The sequence below is a fragment of the Haliotis rufescens genome, unplaced genomic scaffold (assembly GCF_023055435.1).
Source record: "Haliotis rufescens isolate VD_foot unplaced genomic scaffold, xgHalRufe1.0.p SCAF_5, whole genome shotgun sequence".
NCBI lineage: Eukaryota > Metazoa > Mollusca > Gastropoda > Lepetellida > Haliotidae > Haliotis > Haliotis rufescens.
The window spans coordinates 10,951,289-10,975,547 of record NW_025964223.1 but is presented as its reverse complement, the minus strand read 5'-3'; the positions used below and the strand labels follow the sequence as shown (position 1 = coordinate 10,975,547).

Here is a 24,259-nt window from a genome sequence, read left to right as displayed (position 1 = left end):
GAGGGACACCAGAAATGGGCTTCACATACTGTACCCATGTCGAATCGAACCCGGGTCTTCGGTGTGACGAGCGAACGCTTTAACCACTAGGCTACCCGACCGTCCTCAAATGTTATAACTCTAAACAAAGACATCCATTTTCTGTTTTCCCTGCAGTTATAGACTTGATTCTTTTACACAATATTTGGTCCAGACCCTTTTTAAACTTGGTTTTCAAATCTGTTGACTCAATTGAAATTTTTAAAAATAATAAATATATATTTTTTTTAATTCAAGCCACCAGAACTAAGTAAGGATAAGATAAATGGATGAACAACTTCTTTATTACCATTAGGAGAGACGTTTCGGTGTAGATTCTAACATCGCTATCATCTGAGTGAGTGAGTGAGTGAGTTAGTATTATTTTAGGCCACTTTTAGCAATATTTCAGCAATATCATGGCGGGGCACACCAGAAATTGGCTGCACACAGTGTACCCATGTCGGGAATCGAACCCGGGCCTTCAGCGTGACGAGCAAATGCTTTAACCACTAGGCTACCCGACCGCCCCCACTGCTATCAAGCAATTCATAAATAGGTTGTTCATCCATATACCTTTTTCTTTACCAAGTACTCCAAAATAAATAGATTATTTGAAATACCATAATTAAAACTTGTTGAAAAGTTATTATAAAAACTTGAAAACACAATGAATAATGATAAATTGCAAGGAAAATATATTTGAAAATGGATTTTTTAAATACATATTTTTTTTACCTACAAATCTGAATTTTTGGGCCAAAAATCAGTGAATTTTATAAATAAAAAAATCTGTCCTTGACCAGAAACTTTGATAACACCAAATTGATATCGTGCATCTCACAATCTGCACTTTTAGTCACAAAGTCTGGCTGTCTGATCGATGAATGGCTGGTCTGTTGGTACAAATTACAGTTCCTACAAGACACGTTTCGGTAGAGCTGCAGATCTCTCCAATTCCGTATTTTTATTCTCTTTTAATGAAAAACTCAAAAGAAACTCCACCAATTGATGAGTTCTGATCTTTACATCCGTATTCCTTATTACTGAATAATCCTGTGTATTGATGGTCTGTGCAGCTCGGTTGTGCAAGGGAGTGAGTTAGAAATATTTTTACACCACAACCAGCAATCTTCCAGTGGCATATCACCAGTGCCCGAAATAACTGCTTGCCTGCCTGCCCGTGCCGGGTAACTTTTCCGTCGGGCTGCATGAAATTTTCTCCCATCTGCCCGACTGTCTGGCAGATAAATTTAAGACCACTTACTCATTCAGTTTAATCATAACTCCTCGTAGATTCTCAAGAGATTGTTTGCATTATTTCTACTGAATCCAGGCACGATTTGTCTCTTATGTTTTGCAATTTTTCAATATTTATAGTGTCTGAATGCGGGCAGGTAACTTTGAAGATGGGCGGGCAACACTTATGGGTCACCTGCCCAACTGTCTATTTGGGTTTTAAAACTATTTCAATCACTGCATATCCCAGCTGCCTGTCATTCATCCAGTCTGGTCAGGCACATCAGTGGGTGATGGCATGAACAGCCTCAGAACCTCATTTTTCCTATCAGTGAGTGAGTTTGGTTTTACGCCGCTTTTAGAAATATTCCAGCAATATTCCAGGAATATCATGGTGGGAGACACCATAAATGGGCTTCACACATTGTACCCATGTTGGGATTCGAACCCGGGTCTTTGGCGTGACGAGCGAACGCTTTAACCACTAGGCTATCCGACCGCCCCCCATTTTTCCTATCTGTTTTATTCAGCTACTATTTGTAGCCAAATTGAAGCATTGAGATCTGATTCACAATTGTAGCCGTCAAATGCTACAAGTCAGTGAGGAGGACCATCAGTGGATTAACCTCACGACAATGTAGTAGCGAGCTAGCGGACTTCCATGATGAGCAGTGATACTTAGGGTATCCTGATACTTTATCATCCAAAACTGGCTCCAACAGGAGATATTGTTTCAGTGAGATCAAGCGATATCTACATTGTAGATCAGTGAGTGAGTGGTTGAGTGAGTGGTTGAGTGAGTGGTTGAGTGAGTGGTTGAGTGAGTGAGTGAGTGAGTGAGTGAGTGAGTGAGTGAGTGAGTGAGTGAGTAAGTGAGTAAGTGAGTGGGTGAGTGGGTGAGTGAGCGAGTTAGTGAGTATTCCGTTCATATCCCAGCATGTCAGCTTGATGTGTGAGAAAAGACCGAAGTGATGCAGGTCTCAGACGTTTACCACTTTGGTGAAACCCACGATCGCAGGTATGGTGCTGGAAAACCAAGAAACATAATAGGGGGAAGCGCGATTCAAACCCTCAATCATAGGTTTCTGGCATGCCAAAGGGACGCAACTCTGCACAGCAAATTGTGGCCCCTAAGATGACTGGGCCACTCCTGCCACCCCATAGAACCAGTAACTCAAACTGCTTGGTTTCTGCTGTTAAAACAGCCACTACCCAGAACCTCCACACCTTGAACAACCTCCACCAGAGATCCTGCTACTTAGCACCTTGTGACCTTTCCATGCTCAATAACAAAGGTCAGGAGATAATTCTCTTCCCCTTCATCTCCTCTGCCCACCCCCCTTCCTCCAGGGACCCCCCTGCTCCTCCTTCAAAGCCATAAGCCCACACCTCTGGAGGGAGCGGAGCCTCCAGGCAGAGTACTTGAGGCAGGAGATCTACATTCTTGCTAGATTGTTGTTAGAGGAGAGACGATCTGGTAGATAAAGTAATCAGTGTCTTTGGGTTCATGTGTCTTCTAGATGTTGATGGACTTCCACCACTGACAGGGTAGTTATTATAATGCTCACATGTCAGCTGAGTAGTCTAATGGACAAAGCGTCAGCTTCTCACACTGAAGATCTGGGTTTGAATATCTGCTTTAGTGAAATATGTACAGCCCATTTCTTTAGTCCCTCCCTTCCTTTCTCACTCACTACTTCCAAATTCATTTACTCTTTCATGGGGGCACGGGTGGCCCAGTTGTCTAAGGCGCCGCGATTCGCAGTGCAGAGTTGCGTCCCTTGGGCACACCAGAAACCTATGATTGTGGGTTCGAATCCTGGTTCGCCCCAATTATGTTTCTAGGTTTGTCAGCACCATACCCGTGTTCGTGGGTTTCATCGAAGTGGTAAACATCTGAGATCTGCATCACTTCGGGCTTTCCTCCCACATTAAGCTGACACGCCGTGATATAACTGGAATACTGTTGAAAGCGGCGTTAAACCCAACTCACTCACACACTCACTTTCACGTCAAAATAGAGGGAGAGTCCAAAATGATGCAGGACTCTTAATTAGACTTTTACCACAGAGGTGAAACCAACGAACACAGGCATATAGCTGACAAACAAAAATATGAAAGGACAATTATGGGAATCAAACCCACGATTATAAATTTCTGGCACATCTATAGGGTGCAACTTTTCACAGTGGATAACAGCACCTTGGATGACCAGACCATCCCACCTCTCAAATTGATGTTGAAGTTCTGACTGTGTTAAGTAAGGTAGTGACAATGAATATGGTACTGCCTGTTCTACCATGAAACAGGTTTGATGAGAACAACTCCAGCTTTGTGGCCGAGTGGAGCAAGCAGCATCTGCCCCTCCCCACGGTAACCCTGATATTTACATCATCTGCCATGCAGTACTCACATTATAATTATGCTCCAGCACTTCCAAGGCCCGGTTTACATTGTTGATGTGGTGAACCCTCAGACGACCCTTCTCCCGCTTCTGTAACACACCCAACATCTGCAGTCACAACGCTGAAAGCATCTTGGAACACATGTATTCAATCTAGGTATTGGTAACTGACTGATACAAAAAAAATACTAATTGTAAAAAACAAAGCAGAAGATAAGGTACATCACAATTAGTGGTAACACATCTATCTTCTCATCCCCAGATCCTTGTCTGTCCTTGTGCCCTAATCATGCAGACAATCCTTGTGCCCCAATAATGCAGACAATCCTTGTGCCCCAATAATGCAGACAATCCTTGTGCCCCAATAATGCAGACAATCCTTGTGCCCCAATAATGCAGACAATCCTTGTGCCCTAATAATGCAGATAATCATTGTGCCCCAATAATGCAGACAATCCTTGTGCCCCAATAATGCAGACAATCTTTGTGCCCCAATAATGCAGACAATCCTTGTGCCCCAATAATGCAGACAATCCTTGTGCCCTAATAATGCAGACAATTCTTGTGCCCCAATAATGCAAACAATCCTTGTGCCCCAATAATGCAGACAATCCTTGTGCCCCAATAATGCAGACAATCCTTGTGCCCCAATAATGCAGACAATCCTTGTGCACTAATAATGCAGACAATCCTTGTGCCCCAATAATGCAGACAATCCTTGTGCCCTAATAATGCAGACAATCCTTGTGCCCCAATAATGCAGACAATCCTTGTGCCCCAATAATGCAGACAATCCTTGTGCCCCAAAAATGCAGACAATCCTTGTGCCCCAATAATGCAGACAATCCTTGTGCCCCAATAATGCAGACAATCCTTGTGCCCTAATAATGCAGACAATCTTTGTGCCCTAACAATGCAGACAATCCTTGTGCCCCAATACTGCAGACAATCCTTGTGCCCTAATAATGCAGACAACCATTGCCTTGAACTAACTGATCCCCTCAAGAACCAGGTCTTACCAGTACTGTGGCCCTTAATCACACAGTCAATCCTTGCCCAGAGCTACTCAACTGATCCCCTCAAGAACCAGGTCTTACCAGTACTGTGTCCCCTAATCACACAGTCAATCCTTGCCCAGAGCTACTCAACTGATCCCCTCAAGAACCAGGTCTTACCAGTACTGTGCCCCCTAATCACACAGTCAATCCTTGCCCAGAGCTACTCAACTGATCCCCTCAAGAACCAGGTCTTACCAGTACTGTGCCCCTTAATCACACAGTCAATCCTTGCCCAGAGCTACTCAACTGATTCCCTCAAGAACTAGGTCTTACCAGTACTGTGCCCCCTAATCACACAGTCAATCCTTGCCCAGAGCTACTCAACTGATCCCCTCAAGAACCAGGTCTTACCAGTACTGTGCCCCCTAATCACACAGTCAATCCTTGCCCAGAGCTACTCAACTGATCCCCTCAAGAACCAGGTCTTACCAGTACTGTGCCCCTTAATCACACAGTCAATCCTTGCCCAGAGCTACTCAACTGATTCCCTCAAGAACTAGGTCTTACCAGTACTGTGCCCCCTAATCACACAGTCAATCCTTGCCCAGAGCTACTCAACTGATCCCCCCAAGAACCAAATCTTACCAGTGTCCTGCCGCTGAGCACCTCCAGGAGAGACAGGAGGATGGTGCCATCTTTCAGATCCTCGAACAGATCACTTATCACAGATCGATGGGCCTGAAACAAGTAAGTCCACATGTAACTTGACATACCAATACCTAGTGACTCCATGTTCACCAGTTAATGTATAGTTTGCATCTACCATTAACAGTACATTGTAATTTCTACCGGATTATTCCCGAATTGTTTTGGACAACATGTCAAATTGTCTTGAAAAACAGAAACTGTGTCTAATGAGTTGAAAAGTGTCAACTTACTTTTGATAGCTGGGAGTTTATCCATTTTGTGAAGGTTTTCCTTTGGACATCCTCCCTCTCATCTGAAACAAACAGGACATGGTTGAAAATGAAGGCTTGTCAATATCACAGGTGCATCGTTGCATTCTGGGAATGTCCCAATCAGGTGTCGAGCAGTATATGTTTCAGGCTTTTAACAGGGAACATGTTGTCAAGTCCACCATTGTCAGAGGTATGGAGTCAACATAGACTAACATTTAGTCTCTGAAATTAAAATACATTAAAATTCTTAATTTATATAATTGTCCTGTAATATATAAGAAATAATCACTTCAGTTCAGATAACACTGGAGTAACCAGGGCTTGCTGAACTATCAAAGGTCTGCATTGATGTTATTGGACATCTTTGTCTGAGGGTCTGGATGAGAGAACATGATGCACCTTTTTTTGCAGGTTTCAACATGCCATCTTCTTTTTTACAGTAATGACTAGTGGTGGGACGATACACCGATCGCGATTTTTTTAAATTAAAAAAATTGATTCTTGCCTTAAATGTTTGCTTTAATAACTTTTATGCTAAACACTAATTAGTAGTGAAAGTTAATTGTGAAAACGTAAATATTTTCCTCCACTGAGCCATACTTGACACTGCCAACTGTAAATCATCAGTGCGACAGGTATTTGACCATCCTGTATATGAAGAAGATGGCTTACGGACCACAGATAAGAGCACATGCAAGTATCGTGATATGTATCGGATCGTGGGTAAAGTATTGTGATACGTATCGGATCGCACAGTTGGTGTATCGTCCCAGCCCTAGTGATGACTAGGATCATAACATTTGACAATGGCATGTTCTCGTAATCCCACCAATACATGTCATTCAAAAAAAGTAATTTTCCTATAAATAAAAGTTACTTTTGCTCAAAAGCATTGATGAACTTTGGTACAGGGGACCTATTCTACACAGGAGAGCAGTGATGAACTTTGGGACAGGGGTCCTATTCTACACAGGAGAGTAGTGATGATCTTTGGTACAGGGGTCCTATTCTACACAGGAGAGCAGTGATGAAATTTGGGACAGGGGACCTAATCTACACAGGAGAGCAGTGATGAACTTTGGGACAGGGGACCTAATCTACACAGGAGAGCAGTGATGAACTTTGGGACAGGGGACCTAATCTACACAGGAGAGCAGTGATGAACTTTGGTACAGGGGACCTATTCTACACAGGAGAGTAGTGATGATCTTTGGGACAGGGGACCTATTCTACACAGGAGAGTAGTGATGAACTTTGGTACAGGGGACCTAATCTACACAGGAGAGCAGTGATGAACTTTGGGACAGGGGACCTAATCTACACAGGAGAGCAGTGATGAACTTTGGGACAGGGGACCTATTCTACACAGGAGAGCAGTGATGAACTTTGGTACAGGGGACCTCCTCTACACAGGAGAGCAGTGATGAAATTTTGGTACAGGGGACCAATTCTACACAGGAGAGCAGTGATGAACTTGGGTACAGGGGTCCTATTCTACACAGGAGAGCAGTGATGAACTTTGGTACAGGGAACCTATTCTACACCAGACAGCATTGATGAACTTGGGTATCGGGGACCTATTCTACACAGGAGAGCAGTGATGAACTTGGGTATAGGGCACCTATTCTACACAGGAGAGCAGTGATGAACTTGGGTATAGGGCACCTATTCTATACTGGCATTCAGACTTCAACATTACAAATCAACTTTCTTAGTCAAATCCAAAACACCTTGGCAAAATACAAGATACACAATGAAAACACTCTCGTAACTTGAAATCAACGTCCAGGTTACAGACCATGGCATTCCAGTCTGAATGGGCAGCTACAAGCCTCGATAAGGCTGTACAGATTACAAGAATATCATTCGCACCTCCCACTTCTGAACAACCTCAACATCATGTGTCAATTAGAACTGAATATATTGAAATACAGTGACGGTTCTTATGCTATCTATACATAGACAAACACCATAAACTACACTGGAAACAATTTCTGCCAGTTTAAGATAAGCCCAAATCCCCTCCACCTTCACCTGGCCTCCATCCACACCGGTTATTGACAACGTTGGCGACACTGCCACCATAACTGATGATTTGTAAGTAAGCATCTATTTCATGGCACAGCCATCTTTAATCTGAAGGCCATGTGAGAATTTAGGGGACAGAATAGGTCCCCAGTACTCCAAGTTTGTCTCCCTGTGGCAATTAAGGGGAAGAATAGGTCCCCAGTACTCCAAGATTGTCTCCCTGTGACAATTAAGGGACAGAATAGGTCCCCAGTACTCCAAGATTGTCTCCCTGTGGCAATTAAGGGACAGAATAGGTCCCCAGTACTCCGAGATTGTCTCCCTGTGGCAATTAAGGGGAAGAATAGGTCCCCAGTACTCCAAGATTGTCTCCCTGTGGCAATTAAGGGGCAGAATAGGTCCCCAGTACTCCAAGATTGTCTCCCTGTGGCAATTAAGGGGCAGAATAGGTCCCCAGTACTCCAAGATTGTCTCCCTGTGACAATTAAGGGGCAGAATAGGTCCCCAGTACTCCAAGATTGTCTCCCTGTGGCAATTAAGGGACAGAATGGTTCCACACTACCCTAGCCCTATCATAAGACCTAACTAAAATGAGGATACACCAAGACAGCTTGTAAATCATTGACTTTGTTCCATGCAAACCAGTGGTCGATAGCATGAGCAACAATGCATGCACTCAGGATCCAATGACACAAAAAGATCAAACCAGGTCACACATTGTTTAAAAGTCAAAACAGCGCACACATGTACTGGAGTGCTACCATAAGATGAGAATAGGGTTGATGACAGATCGGCAGGGAACAGCACTTCTTCCCAACGTCTCTCCTTAAAGCTGTCAGTGCTGGGTGTACGAACGTCTCTCCTTACAGCTGTCAGTGCTGGATGTAAGGTAAGGATTAAGCTATTTCACGTATTTCAGTCACCACTCCTTACTCCCACTCTTCACCCTTGATTCCCTGCAAACACTCAGCACTACATCTGTATAGAAGTTACTGTGGGTGGGAACACGCTGCATCGTGACTTTAGTGATGTACATCAACATGTATGAGCAGGACTACATCTGGGAATGCTTCACAGGGCATGTAAATTAGAGTCTGGCTGCCTTGAGATGTTAAGTGACATTAGCAGTTCATAACAACATCATGAGCAGATCTATATTGAGGTATACTTCTAAGATATGATTTTTTTGCTGTATGTTATCATTGTAAGGACTAGTGGACTAAAACAGTTAGTTTCTGTCGCTGAAATGGGAGCAGAATCCGCAGGTCCTCATGTGTGCAAGGCCCCACTTGTGGTAATGAGGTGAGGTGAGGTGAAATTGGGTTTAACGTCGCGTCCAAGATTATTGCACTTATATAGCGACGTGCATGCACGTGTGTGTGTGTGTGTGTGTGTGGCTGCTTGTACTAGTCCGGACTGATGCCGATTTATAGCGCTAGCTCACTGAGATACCATGCCGCAGTTTAACTTGAATACCCCACTCAGACACAGTATCCTGACTCCGAGCCGACTAGTCCTTGTTTTAGCCCATTAATGCCGAGCGCCAGACAGGGTAACAACAAGTACCATCTTTTAACGTCTTTTGGTATGACGCGGCCGGGGATCGAACCCCGGACCTTCCGCTCTCCGGGCGGACATTCACAGAAGCATCAGACTACTTGTATTATTTCTGTCACTGAGAATTTTCAACTACCTTCACATTCATCAGGGACATGTCTTGTAACATCTTCCTGAGGCAGGGGAGTTAACTGACTATAAAAGTCCAGTTTCCACCCTTGCTGAACTAGGCTGGTATTACAGAGTTACATTTTGGCTCGACTAATGAGTCTATGCATAGTCCAATCAAAATCGTGCAATGAAATCGAAATCCGGTTCGTAAACTGTCATGCAGATTTCGGTCGATTGAAGGATTTGCAAAACATGTGGATCGCCAACTCGTTGTCAACAGATATTTTCCTAATCTTTTCATGTTTTTAATCAAGGTGCTCACGTGATTTGATGCACTTCGTGATGTAAGACTCATTTGCTCACAATACAGATCTTCATTATCGGTCAGATCGTCTTGACTGGATGCCGCTGTTTTGTTTGAAGCAAATACAAGTGATACGAGAGGTGGAATCTGATTGGTCCATAGGAGAGGCATAGAAGGGACATAATTAATAATAGCCACAGGTGGCGCTACCATCGAGCCCAGGAATTTCAGCCTAGTTCGGCAAGGGTGGAAACTGGACTTTTAAAGTCAGTTAACTTTCTTGCCTCGGGAAGATGGTCTTGTAAGTGTGGCATACATAGGTTCTGGAATGTCTCAAGCCTGAGTGAGGGAGTGAGTAAGTATGGTTTTATGCCGCTTTTAGCAATATTCCAGCAATATCACAGTGGGTACACCAGAATTGGGCTCCACACATTGTACCCTAGTCGGGAATCGAACCCGGGTCTTTGGTGTGACGAGCGAACGCTTTAACCACTAGGCTACCGTCTCAAGCCTTAGCAACAATCAGCTGAAGGAACTATACTCCATTCATTGAACTCAGGCTGAGTCGGGCTGTTAGGTCATTGTTGGCTCAGGTGCTACAGAATACCTCATATACTACGGGTGGACGATTCTATTTCTATTTTTACTAAATGCATGAAACATGTTTTAGTGTGGCTGTCAAGACATTTTGTCCCATGTGCCTTCATATAGTCCTGTTCTGTAGGGAAGTAACCTGGATACATTTCTGTAGTTCCTGTGCCGACAACGACCTCAACAGCTTTAGCTGGCTGGAAACATCTGAGAAATTACAATATCCACAAAATATTTGAACTATGTCAGCGACCGTATATTGTTTAACTGGTCAGTCAGCTATTATCCAGCACAAGTCTATGAGGCAATAATTATTAGTTTAAATAATAATTTCTTGATTATATAAATAATAACAACAAGTTGTCCCTGGAAGACGCTGGAGTTATAACTGTCTGCATATCTAGACTTGCCTACTGGGAGGCTAGAATAACCACACATCCATGGACTTTTATTTCAGTACAGCCTTGGAGCAAGGCTAAGGCTTCAAGGCAATTTCACAAAAAATATCACCTGGATAATGTTTCATAATGAATGGAAATAGAAATCTACACACTCATAACTCAAGAATAAGAAGAGCCGTGATGGGAAGGGGCGGGGAGACCCAGCTCCCAGTGTGACCTTGATGACCTTGATGACCTTGATGACACGCAAGGATTAAGTGTTAATCCCGACAATTACATCAGGGTGACTCTTGCAGAGACTTTAATACCTCTGTCTGTCCCTTGATTACTTTGTTCCCTCACTAATCTAATCAGCACCTGACAATCTCCTTGTGGACTTTCCATATCAGCCTTAACTTTAGAAACCACATTAACTCAACGCTCCAATAATCAATGCTTTTGCAAGCTGAAAATCAAAATAAACCATAAATCTTGAAATTATGGTTTTCAATATTTAAATTCTTACAATGATCAATACATATATATCAATGGTGAATCACTTATCAAAATATATTTCCAATAGATCAAGAAATGTTCAGATTATTTCATTTCAAATAACCTCACATTCATCCCGCCAGAATATCAGCATGTGGTCTTGAAAAAATGACCTGTTCTATCAGTGTGTAAAATACCTGCGAGACAGTCCAAGATGGTCTATTTGCTGACAGAAAGTCGGGAGTTAATAAAGTTTATAATCCACCAGTTTATTGTTGTTTTCTGAGAACTAACATTAAACAGTACTATTCTTATGTTTACCCTTTGTTTACCCTTATTACTTTTGTTCGTTTGTCTAGAAAATTCCGACATGGCAACATTTTATCTGGACTCGTAACTTTGCAATGTTGCCAGTCCAGTTGTCTGACTGAAAGTTTGGGGAACTTTATACATTGGTTCTGTCCCCAAATCTGTCACCTGAACTTACACAAGGGAAGCCAGCTAACAGGAAATCATAACACAGGCAGTCAAATCTAGCCATCTAGCCTCACATCACAGCTGTAACTTGCTACTTTCGGTCACTGGTTTGCCCTGTGTACTGACAGACAACTTAATTTAGCTGGCACATTGCTGACTGGGGTGGTATTCAAGATTCACTCCCTCGCCATCTTCCTGAGGCAAGGGTGTTAACTAATCACAAAAGTGCAGTTTCCACCCTTCCCGAACTAGGCTGGAATTCCTGGGCTCAATCGTAGCACCACCAGTGGCTATTACGATTTATGTCCCTTCTATGTCTCTCCTATTGACCAGTCAGATTCCACCTCTCATGTCACTTGCATTTGCTTCCAACAAAATGGCGGCGCCCATTTAAGATGATCTGATCGATAATCAAGATCTATGTTGTAAAAAATGGGTCTTACCTCGCGAAGTGCATCAATCATTTGAGCATCTTGATCAAAAGCATGAAAAAATTTGGAAAATATCTGTCGACACCCAATAGACAGTTCACATGCTTTGAAAATGCTGCAGTGAATGGAAATCTGCACGATGAAATCCATGTTGTTTAGGAACCGGATGTCTAGTTCGTTGCACAATTCTGATTGGACCATGCATAGAGTAGTTAGTCCAGCCAAACTGTAACACCGTACGTAATTCCAGCCTAGTTCGCAAATGGTAGAAACTGTACTTTTACAGTCAGTTAATTCCCTTGCATCGGGAAGATGCTCCCATGTATGCATTTCAACCTGTTTTCATTCAGAAAAAAACCAGGTGCCTATTTATATGTTTTTTTATGCTCTGGGATCTGTAGGAGAGACTATCCATAATGACGCCATGCACGTTTGGTGCAAATTAGACTTGGCAGATTGCCAAGAATGAAATAATGTCCTTAGCTGTGGACCTTTGTGGTTATCTATACATAATATGGCCTATGGACGATCCTGGTCAAAATTGGTCCCCAACAACCTAAGTCCCCTAGTTGTAAAATGTGCCTTAATTGATCAAGTCGGGTGACTTGGTTGGCAGCGTATCAGCATACCCCAAAAGCATGGATCATTGCTCATAATATCAATCACTGGTTTGCCTTGCCTAGACTTGGTTATCACTGAGAATAGCTGGAACACTGCTGAGTGCAGCATTAAACAAAAAACAAACAAATAAGACATATGGACATCGTGTCAATTATTTTGATTTGTCAAAGGCAAATTATTCCAATTTGAAACCTCTGATTGGTGAATGGTAATTCTGAGTGGCAAGTGCATGGTATACAATATCTTGATCCCTTCTCCAATGAGACAACCGACACTCAGAACTTCATATCTAAAATCTTCAAAGTAGGGCACCACAAATTTGGAAATGCTTTGATGTTGAATACATTAGAGGAGTCATATCTCTCGGATAAACACTCTGTTGAACAAAGCAAACAGGCGATGTCCATATCTCCTTCAAATATAAGTGCTAACGCATATGCTTTATCATGCATTGGAAAGAATGTCACAGATAATGTAGTCCCATGTCAAAAATTTACTCAACAAACAAAATTTATTTTCAAAATATTTTCATCAGCAAAAGGCAAACAAGATGTTTAGCAATATTTGCTCACTATAACTACTGTATTGGACGTAATAAGCTCCCCACACTAATAAGCGCCCGTGATGATATTTGCTTATATTGGCTAGTGATCAATCCCAATCAGCACCCCTTCCGATTGATCAATGTACACAAGACTTATATATTCGTGTATAATACGCACTCTTGTGTTATATCACCCTTAATTATGGGCAATTAAATTTTTGAAAAATATATCTGTCTCATTTCAGGCTGTTAGCATAAACCACGAAATTTACGATCTTTCAACTCAAAATAATATTCTAATAAGCGCCCCCTATTTCTCATTTTGAGAGCGCCCTGGGCGCTTATTACGTATATTTGGTAGCGTCATCTGTATATTTGTACGTATCTATGACTTGTGTAGCACCTTGAACATACATAGATAAGATAAGATAAGATAATATTTATTGCAGAAACGTTCCATTCCGGGACAGATGCAATTTTAAAAGACAAGACATTATGATTAACATATACATATATACAGACATACAGTATAGTGTACATAGTGTATGGGATTTAGCATGATTCAAATACATTCATTATTATTATAATAACAGTCTGAATCGAATGATATTCAGTTTCACTGCATACTAGATTATCACGATATCAAATGTGTAAAAAAATATCATGGCACAGACATCAAAAACTGTATCGAATGTCATCACTGCAGTGGACTGTTAGTGCCGTATGTCTGGCCACAATGTTAATTCCACCGCCTCTTATTTACTCTGTACATTGTCCACATACTGCTGACTCAACTAAAGCAATACCAACTGTATTTGTTTATCAACAACATCCAATTAAAACAATATTTGCTGACGCCTTCAATGTAGAACATTTGACTTGAGCACTTGTCAAAGCCTAATGTCTGAACACCCCTTCAAAGACACCAGCATCAACATATATAGCACACTTTCTCTGGCATCCCTGTAAATAGCAACTAAGTGTTTAGTTTCTACCCATTAGAAGTCAGATAGCAGGAGTCAAACAGATTAGCCTGTCAGTCAAACATGGCGGACTGGCTTGTTGGAATGTTGGAGTGTTTACACCTCCAGTACATAGGTCATATACCTATAGGGACAGGTCCCAAGTAACCTATGCTTGTCTACAAGGTGACTAAATGGATTAGGCTTGGTGACTTGCATGCTGTCACAAACCCTGTGGTGGATCGTTTCTCTTTACATTAATCACATGTTTGTCTGGTCAGGCAAGATTATTTACAGGCCATCATCACATAGCTGGAATATTGCTGAGTGCGGTGTCACACAACAAACAAGTTACCCACTTGCCACGGATTCAGGACCTGGACAATCTGGTTATTCCGGAGTTGAAGGTCACAGGCAGCAAGGTCATAGTTAATAAAGGTGTTGAAATTATTGATGTATCGCAACCTGATCGTAATGCATTGATGGCAAGTTCCAGTTAACATCAACACTATTCTAGTGATGGCAAGTTCCAGTTAACATCAATACCATTCTAGTGATGGCAATTCCAGTTAACATCAATACAATTCTAGTGATGGCAAGCTCCAGTTAACATCAATACAATTCTAGTGATGGCAAGTTCCAGTTAACATCAATACCATTCTAGTGATGGCAAGTTCCAGTTAACATCAATACCATTCTAGTGATGGCAAGTTCCAGTTAACATCAATACCATTCTAGTGATGGCAAGTTCCAGTTAACATCAATACCATTCTACTGATGGCAAGTTCCAGTTAACATCAATACCATTCTAGACAACATTAGCAACAAAGTAAAAGAAATTAAAGAACCATGTTGAGCAGTTTAAGCAACTGCGTCCTGTGTTTTCAGGATCTGACAAGTGGACCGACCAACCGTCTGAGGTGAGGCTTTATGGTATGAGTGTGAGTTTATGTTCCTTGTGGAATGTACAACGGTGATGAGAGGTGGCACGTGAGCAATTACTGTCGGTCCAAGATCAGTAACACTACATCATGAGATGCTAGACAATAGACTGGACACATCCCCAACACCACAATCAGTGGTTGGGAGAGATCCCGGTAATACCACATCATCAAGTGCTGGAGAAGACAGGAATGTACACCTCCCTCACACAACATCATCAGGTGTTGGAGGAAAACTGACCACCACATCATCAGATGTTGGAGGAAAACTGTACACCACATCATCAGATGTTGGAGGAAAACTGACCACCACATCATCAGGTGTTGGAAGAAAACTGTACACAACATCATCAGGTGTTGGAGGAAAACTGACCACCACATCATCAAGTGCTGGAGAAGACAGGAATGTACACCTCCCTCACACAACATCATCAGGTGTTGGAGTAAAACTGTACACCACATCATCAGGTGTTGGAGGAAAACTGTCCACCACATCATCAGGTGTTGGAGGAAAACTGTACACAACATCATCAGGTGTTGGAGGAAAACTGACCACCACATCATCAAGTGCTGGAGAAGACAGGAATGTACACCTCCCTCACACAACATCATCAGGTGTTGGAGTAAAACTGTCCACCACATCATCAGGTGTTGGAGGAAAACTGTCCACCACATCATCAGGTGTTGGAGGAAAACTGTACACCACATCATCAGGTGTTGGAAGAAAACTGTACACCACATCATCATGTGTTCTACCACATCAGCATCATATAAATTGACAACAATCCGTAATACACATTATCAGGTGTCAACACTCCCTCACTCACTGATGCACCAACGGCCGACAGTTGAACTGATAATGCTGAGTGCCCAGCAACACAAGCAGTATTGGAATGGGAGTAAACATGGATATGTATTTTAAATATACACCTACATCTTATTACCACAACCAATTTATTTTACTGTGTGAATAATAAGACCACATACACACATAACAATTTCCAATAAAATATTTAATATTTAGTTTTATGTCCAAGTAAGTGAGTGAGTGAGTGTGGTTTTACGCCGATTTTAGCAATATTCCAGCAATATCACGGCGGGGGACACCAGAAATGTGCTTCACACATTGTACCCATGTTGGGAATTGAACCCAGGTCTTCGGCGTGATGAGCGAACGCTTTAACAACTAGGCTGCCCGACTGCCCCTTAAGTCCTAGTAAGAAGCATAACGAATGAAACAGCATTGCCAGTGTGACTGCTCTCAACTGCAAGCAAGTCTATTTCCAGCCCTAAGACCTGCATCACTTTAGGATTTCCTCCATCATTAAGCTGCCATGCCGTGATGTAACTGAAAAGCATCCTTAAACTAAACTCACTTAATTCCTCTCCTCCTTCTCCAACCTTCTGCCCCAACCAACATATGTAAAATGACATGCCTATATCTCACACCGGGCACTAATGGTGTAATTCTGTCTTCATTTGACTTGTCAATGACACATCATGACAGGGCCTGGGCTAACAGACTCTGACCATCAAGACCTAATGCCTTCAATCATCTACGATATAGATCCTTGTCAATATGATTCTGCCAACATGTCGTGCAACAAAATATGCACTGTGAAATATGAAAGATAATAGGATGTTGTTTCTGAGTTTTCCAGCAGATATATGTCAGCCGCCCACAGCTGTGGCAGAAAATGAGAATCCCATCAAGTCTGCAATTATATTATGTAGACTTTTTCAACAAATGGCGCCTGTTTTAATCTTGTGGTTATTAATTTCATGTGGTTCCCTGTTTACCAGGGCAAAATATGGTGAAGGGTCATAACTGACTGAAGATGTAATGCACTGGACTACCGAAGATGTCAGCCCAACCACTCTTATAATTAGACTTAGAATTATTTTGTTGTTGTTGTTTTGTTGCTGATGTTTTACACAAATATATTTCAGCGTGAGTGAGTGAGTGAGTGAGTGAGTGAGTGAGTGAGTGAGTGAGTGAGTGAGTGTGCAAGCGAGCGAGAACGGCTTAACACTATTTTGAACATGTCAACTTAACGTGAGAGGAAAGCCTGAATGGATGCAGGTCTCAGATGTTTACCTTTTTGGTGAAACCCACTAGCATGGGTTTGGTGCTGACAAACCCAGATACTAATCGTGGCGAATCGGGATTCGAACTGACCACCGGATTCAGGCGTGTCCAAGAGACGCACCTCTACAGTGACATTTCAGCCTTAATTACAATGTAAACATGTCAAGGTAAGTTGTGACCCATTTTCAGAGACCTGGGTAGGTACAAGTAGAGTAGAGCTATAACCTGACTGCCACAATCGTTAATATTCCAGGGTACAAGAAAGATCTACCACACACAGAAATATGTCACACTTCTGAAAACCCGGGCACAAAGTGCTAGTATAGATCAGACTTCAACCTGTCCACAAATACCTCACTAGTCTGGAAATCCTGCAATCTGGACATATTACATTTGGGGACGTTTACATTCAATTTAAGGGACATCAACATGTTCTCATGATTTGCTAATCCAGAAAGATGTTAATCTGGATTACTTCTCTGTGAAGGTGCCGTCCCATCCGGGTTGACAAAGTTTTCCCCCGAAAAGGGTGAGGGTGAGGGTAAGTTGGGTTTTACGCCACTTTTAACAGTATTCCAGTTATATCACGGCGTTTCACTGAAAAGTCTTTCAGCAAACTAGGAGCACTTCTCTGTTCATGTTTACAAACTTTCCACCACGGCTGCCATGGACATCAACAATAAGTCTATTTCCAAATAGCATGCGAGGGATAGATAAACACAACCAACAGTAACCAATCTGCCTCAACCACCATTAGTTCAACAACAGACAAAACACAAACACGATTAACCTCCCATACACAGGTACTGCATGTAGGAAATACACATGGTAACTGGGACATTACGAAAGAAAGAGATCAGAGTTTCTGTAGGAAGTACTTTAAAGGATTGCTCACTGCACTCAATCAATGCTGCCTACAGCGATGGAGTAATAGCAACGAGGGCTGCCAATTAGGGTAAGGCCCTGCACAGGTCAACAGAGGAGAATCTGGGCTAACTTGCATGAGGGCAATATATGGATCGATAGCATTTATGTGTTGAAGATTTCATCTTATTTGATGGAATCTTGGAAATATATCGATCCTTATGCTTTTTAACCACCATTGTTGAGATGTTGATAGTGTTTATTACGATGGCTATGTTCATGCATCTTACTTTATTTCCAATGGACAAAATCTTTATTAACTCAGTGACAGGGATCAGTTCAATTCCCAAAGTAAACTCGGTGTAAGCTTGTGTTTGAACGTGAAATAACCAGAACTAAACTGAAATGAAGTGAAAGCTCAGTGGGCCAAGCGTTAGCTTTTCATGGACACGTCTGGTTTGAATCTCAATAGTGCTTTACTAGATGTAATCAGTATTTCAGACTGGAATTCCTCTCAACCCAAGAACAATCAACCATTGGAGATTGCATGAACATCAATCTGTTTCTTTGCTTGCTTTGCTGTTGAAGTCAGCAATACTTGAGCAATGTAATGGGGGCATGTATGCATCATCGAGTCTGGATTAGATAAACCTGTGATACAAAGTATGGGGTTGAACAACAGTCAACACAAAGGCCAAAGTCACCTGAGCATCAGATCCATTTAGGAGACTCTTGCGAGAAGCGTAGTTGATCGATCTACGTAACTGGGGTGTGATGAGGATACTCCAATGCAGCCAGGTCATGCATGGAGTTGCCGGGTGTCTCACTGTGAGCACTGTGTCAGCAGCCATCACTGTCCACCATCTACCCATGAATATCCAGACCTTGTGGCTGGCAGGCTGTAAAAATGCTCTCTCCAAGATCCTTTCTGTCTCTACCTTTCGTATCATGCATATTTCTACCCTCCTCAATCCACTTCCTTCAACACCAGACCCAGAAGAAGACAACCAATCCCTGTCCCATCACAATCCACATCCTTCAACACCAGACCCAGAAGAAGACAACCAATCTGTCCCATCACAATCCACATCCTTCAACACCAGACCCAGAAGAAGACAACCAATCTGTCCCATCGCAATTCACATCCTTCAACACCAGACCCAGAAGAAGACAACCAGTCTGTCCCACCACAATCCACATCCTTCAACACCAGACCCAGAAGAAGACAACCAATCCCTGTCTTTACGCAATCCACATCCTTCAACACCAGACCCAGAAGAAGACAACCAATCTGTCCCACCTCAATCCACTTCCTTCAACACCAGACCCAGAAGAAGACAACCACTCCCTGTCCCACCTCAATCCACATCCTTTAACACCAGACCCAGAAGAAGACAACCAATCCCTGTCTTTACGCAATCCACATCCTTCAACACCAGACCCAGAAGAAGACAACCAATCTGTCCCACCTCAATCCACTTCCTTCAACACCAGACCCAGAAGAAGACAACCAATCCCTGTCTTTACGCAATCCACATCCTTCAACACCAGACCCAGAAGAAGACAACCAATCTGTCCCACCTCAATCCACTTCCTTCAACACCACATCCAGAAGAAGACAACCAATCTGTCCCATTGCAACCCACATCTTTCAACACCAAGCCCAGAAGAAGACAACCAATCCCTGTCCCACCTCAATCAACTTCTTTCAACAACGCACACATCAAGAGTTTACCAATCTCCTAACCATAACTACAGCAAACTAAGTTTATAATGAACACGCTTATAACGAAATGACAGCTATAACAAACTGTTTTTTTTTGTCTCGGCCATTCGCTGTATGTATATACTGTTTATGTGCTTATAACGAACAGCAGTTATAACAAACTAAAATTAGTGGTCCCATTGAGTTCGTTATAACCATAGTTTTACTGTATATGAATCCTTCAACACCAGACTATCAGTGTACCATCCCTACCCCGCCTCTACCCAGTCCTTCCCTCCCCTGATCACACCACATTTCACCCACCTTCATGAGCTCTCCACTCGCGGAAGTACTTCCACAGTTCCACAACGAAGAAAGACAGTGTAAACATTGCATGAAATCACAAAGCGGGTCACGGTATCCATTGAGTTACCCAGAGGTCATCACAATGCACTACTCCAGAAACGGTTCCAGAAAGGTTGTCCTGCACAAACTCTATCGCATGCAAGGTAACAACAACTGATGTCCACTGAGGGTGGGATTTCATGGCCATTTCTCTTCCCTAACCACAAGACCCACATGCAACGGACTACACAAGTTGTAAGTTTTAGCTCATTTCCTACAACACAAATGATCGCCCGGAAAATGTTTGCATCCCACATTCAAGTGACAACTGGTTACATGGGTATCACATCCTTTCTTGTCAACATCAAATGTCAGCGACACAACTTCCATTAGATTAATCCCATTTTGGACAAGAAAACACACAAAATTAGGCTGAAAAAGTCACTCAAATTTATGTGATATTTACGCTTGCAACCACCAGTTGAGCCTCATTGATTACAGTCAGGAACTGGGAGACCTTCGCTATCTGTAAACGTTCAATGCAGCAGTTCAATTCCACAAATCACCCACATATCCAGGACAGGATTCTATAGATTCTGACCAAAACGTAAGTATGGCATCACAGCATATAAGTCAGCAGTAATTCAGTCCTCGCTGGCAGTATGAACATTTGCCTTACACTCAGCATTATGATGAAGATTGCCATAAAGTCTGTCACTTTTAACTTCTTGGGCGGAAATAGTCGTCGGTACTTGATATTAGCGCTAAAGCAGTGCCAACACACGACTATTGAGGTGTATAAGACTCGAAGCATCACGTCCATGGGCGCACTGATCTGTCTATGCCCGTGAGTGTCAGGCCCATCTGTGTCAAATGTACAATCCAGGACCACAATAGTTCTATCATAAACAATCAATGGAAGCAGTCACCATGGAGACAAGTAACTTGGAATAATTTCATGAATATGTTGGAAAATATTGATTTGAAATTTGGAAGAAATGTATCATTTACTTACAATGTAATTACATTCATAAAGAAAATGTTTTCATCAAACCGCTTTTGACAAACCAAATTATTTAAAATGAGACTTGTCCCAGTTCGACTTATATTTTAACACCTTGTTTCTGTTAAAATACCTTCATTATCACATCATGGTACTGCTTTCTCAATCACTTGATCAACAGCAGCAGAAACCTGCGCCATATCTCCCCAACTGTGCTTAGAAACCTTATCATCTGACCCACACCTTGACTTGCACAAGTCTCCAAAGAAAACATTTTCAAAAAAATGAACTTATCTAAATTGAAAAAAAAATTGGCAATGACCTTTCTAAAAATCTCAACTTATACTTTGGAGCAATAAATGACAGTCAATGTTCCTGGCGTGCATGTACAGTCAGCCTATATTGGCTTGCTAATTACCAAGATATACCTTAAACAGAACCACACTGGTATTTTCCTTCAGTAAAGCAGAACGGGGCAAGGCTATCCCAAATCCCCAGACCAAAATACAAATGTACACAAATGTGCTCTGACCTCAAACAATGAATTGTACAAGAACTTGATCTACGCTTTAAAACCCTGCTAGAGTGACAACATTTATGTCACGACTGACAGATATACTGCACGTTCACAATATACAGTACACTGACAATAATTAGGTGTTTGGCCTAAAGGGGTTTAAATAAACAAATAACAGGGACAAAAATCATGTTAAGTATTCTGTAAAAGGATAGTTTTTATTAGAACATTAAACATTGGCTTTCCTCGAGTAGTTATTGATTGGTTTGGTCAGCTTGAAGTGACTGAATGTTGTTTTCCCCATTCATATTAATAAAGTTACAACAACTTGACAATGACATGGTTTAAGTGATTTTACCCTGACGTTGTTACTGCATTGAATGCAATGTCATAATACAGCGTTGGAATACCTCTGAAATCAAGAGAATAAGAACTTAAAAAATACCCAATTTTAAACAAATTCTCAATTAATTCCTAATTTCCCTGCCAAGAGCAGTGAGTTTGGAATTTTAGATAAGCAACTCCTTGATAACGATGTCCTGTAACTAATCATGTCTTTATTGTATCGTAACATGCCAATCAAGATATGCAAACCAAATGGCCTGCTGCAACCATAGCATGTTACTAGCATGCTGATATAAACAACAGGCGTGAGGTTGATAATGAACAGAATGGCGGACTGATTGGGCACAATACCTGGCACTTAATCCATGATTCAAAAGTAAGTGCCCTTGAAACATAACTTTGGGAAAAAATCATTTTATTTGTTGGAATCATCAATTTTAACATCGCATCCACATAGCTGTCAACCCCTGGATGTCTAAATAAGTGAGAAGCGTGAGAAGCCAGGGTGCAAGGGCTGCAAGCCTCGCTGGGTCCCCCCCCCCCCCCTCCAATGGTGAAAACTGGTTTTGAATTATTTACAACTGTGTTGGTTGCAATCGCGATAAATCGAAAGAGATGCGAGATGCGTGAGAGTTGACAGGTATGCATTCAATTAATAACTTAAAACTAAGCACTATTACTTCTTCAACTATAGTGGTCCTATTATAAATGTTATACAGGACAACTCTGCGATTTTATAACATTAGTTACAATAATAACATGAACAAAGTCATTCTTTATTCCAATTTGAGAATTTCCAGAAATTTTATGCACAGCCCGATTTTGAGCCCGATTATCGACCCTGATTATCGACCCCTGAGCAGGTTTAGGTAAATATGTGAATACCGTCCCTCAATTTATCACAGTTATTCTATCTTTGCAGTACACCTGCACCCAAATCCTGTGTAATGATAAGACAACAGATCTACCTGCACTGAGACAGGTGTGTTAATGAGCTCTGGCTGTAGGTGAAGGAGGCACGAGGTGGTCTTATCTGGTTTGTCTGATGGAGGTATTGTAAGAATGTGAACAGATAATTCTCCTCCTCCAACATTTCAAACAGCCACCATAAAACTCTCAATGTAAGACACACAACAAATACGTGTCCAGTAACAGGTTTAGGTGTACAAATTGTTGTAGCTGTTCCCATTACCTTACCTAATGTCTGACCGCCTCCGTGGTCTAGTGGTAGAGCGTCCGCCCGGAGAGCGGAAGGTCCGGGGTTCAATCACCGGCCGCGTCATACCAAAAGACATTAAAAGATGGTACTTGTTGTTACCCTGCCTGGCCCTCGGCATTAAGGGGCTAAAACAAGGACTGGTCGGCTCGGAGTCAGTATACTGTGTCTGAGTGGGGTATTCATGTTAAACTGTGGCATGGTATCTCAGTGAGCTAGCACTATAAATCAGCATCAGTCCGGACTAGTACAAGCAGACACACACACACGTGCATGCACGTCGCTAAATATAAATGCAATAATCTTGGACGCGACGTTAAACTCCATTTCACGTCACCACCTAATGTCTAGGTGCAGATTCCAGTATAAATTCCTTTGGACACATAACAGCCTTAGACTAACATCTAGTCTCTGAAATGAACATATCGTACATAAAAAAACAGTTGTTCAGTTATCTTAATAAAAATATAATAAAAAGGAACCCAGTGACTCTCTTCATTTTCAGACTGATACTGCAGTGATCTAGACTTGCCAAACATTATAGACTTGCATGGGCTGTATTTGATATATATTTGTATCAGGGTCTGTAAGACAGACTAATAACAGCCTCAAATACAACTAAAAACTTAGATACCGTATTCAACACAATAAGTGCCCACAGCGATATTTGCAAATATATTGGCTAGTGAACAATCCAAATTAGCACCCCTTCCGATTGATCAATATTCACAAGACTTATATATTCGTGTATAATACACACTCATGTCTTTTATGCACCCTTAATTATTGGCAATTAAATTCTGGAAACATATATCTGTCATATGTAAATATTTCAGGCTGTCAGCATGAACCACAAAATTTACGATTTACTTTTTTTTCACCAAAATTTTATTCTAATAACAGCCACTTATTTCTAAATTTGAGAGCGCCCTGGGCGCTTATTGCATCGAATACGGGTGTCATTTTCTTACACCACTGGCCCATATAGATCCATGCTTAAACTATGTAATCAGCCATTAATTGTGGCCCATCTTCATTAAAATCTGGATCCACCTGAATCATTAACATCACGATATGATCCGACACAATTCCATCGACCAATCAAACAGATGAAG

General features: G+C 41.9%; 1 protein-coding gene across 5 annotated transcripts in view; it reads right to left on the bottom strand.

Moving 5' to 3' along the window:
* LOC124111021 (dystrophin-like) overlaps positions 1-24,259 on the bottom strand; it is a 480,101-nt gene that overhangs the window by 372,986 nt on the left and 82,856 nt on the right. For 4 of the 5 annotated variants that reach the window (XM_048383638.1, XM_048383637.1, XM_046470561.2 and 1 more), the window contains 3 exons: positions 5,598-5,659; positions 5,305-5,397; positions 3,671-3,751 (listed from right to left, as the gene is read on the bottom strand). In XM_048383638.1, coding sequence (XP_048239595.1) covers positions 3,671-3,751; positions 5,305-5,397; positions 5,598-5,659 — 236 coding nt within the window. Of the gene's footprint in view, positions 1-3,670; positions 3,752-5,304; positions 5,398-5,597; positions 5,660-20,042; positions 20,125-24,259 lie in introns of those variants that run through there. The other variant, XM_048383639.1, reaches the window with a different exon arrangement.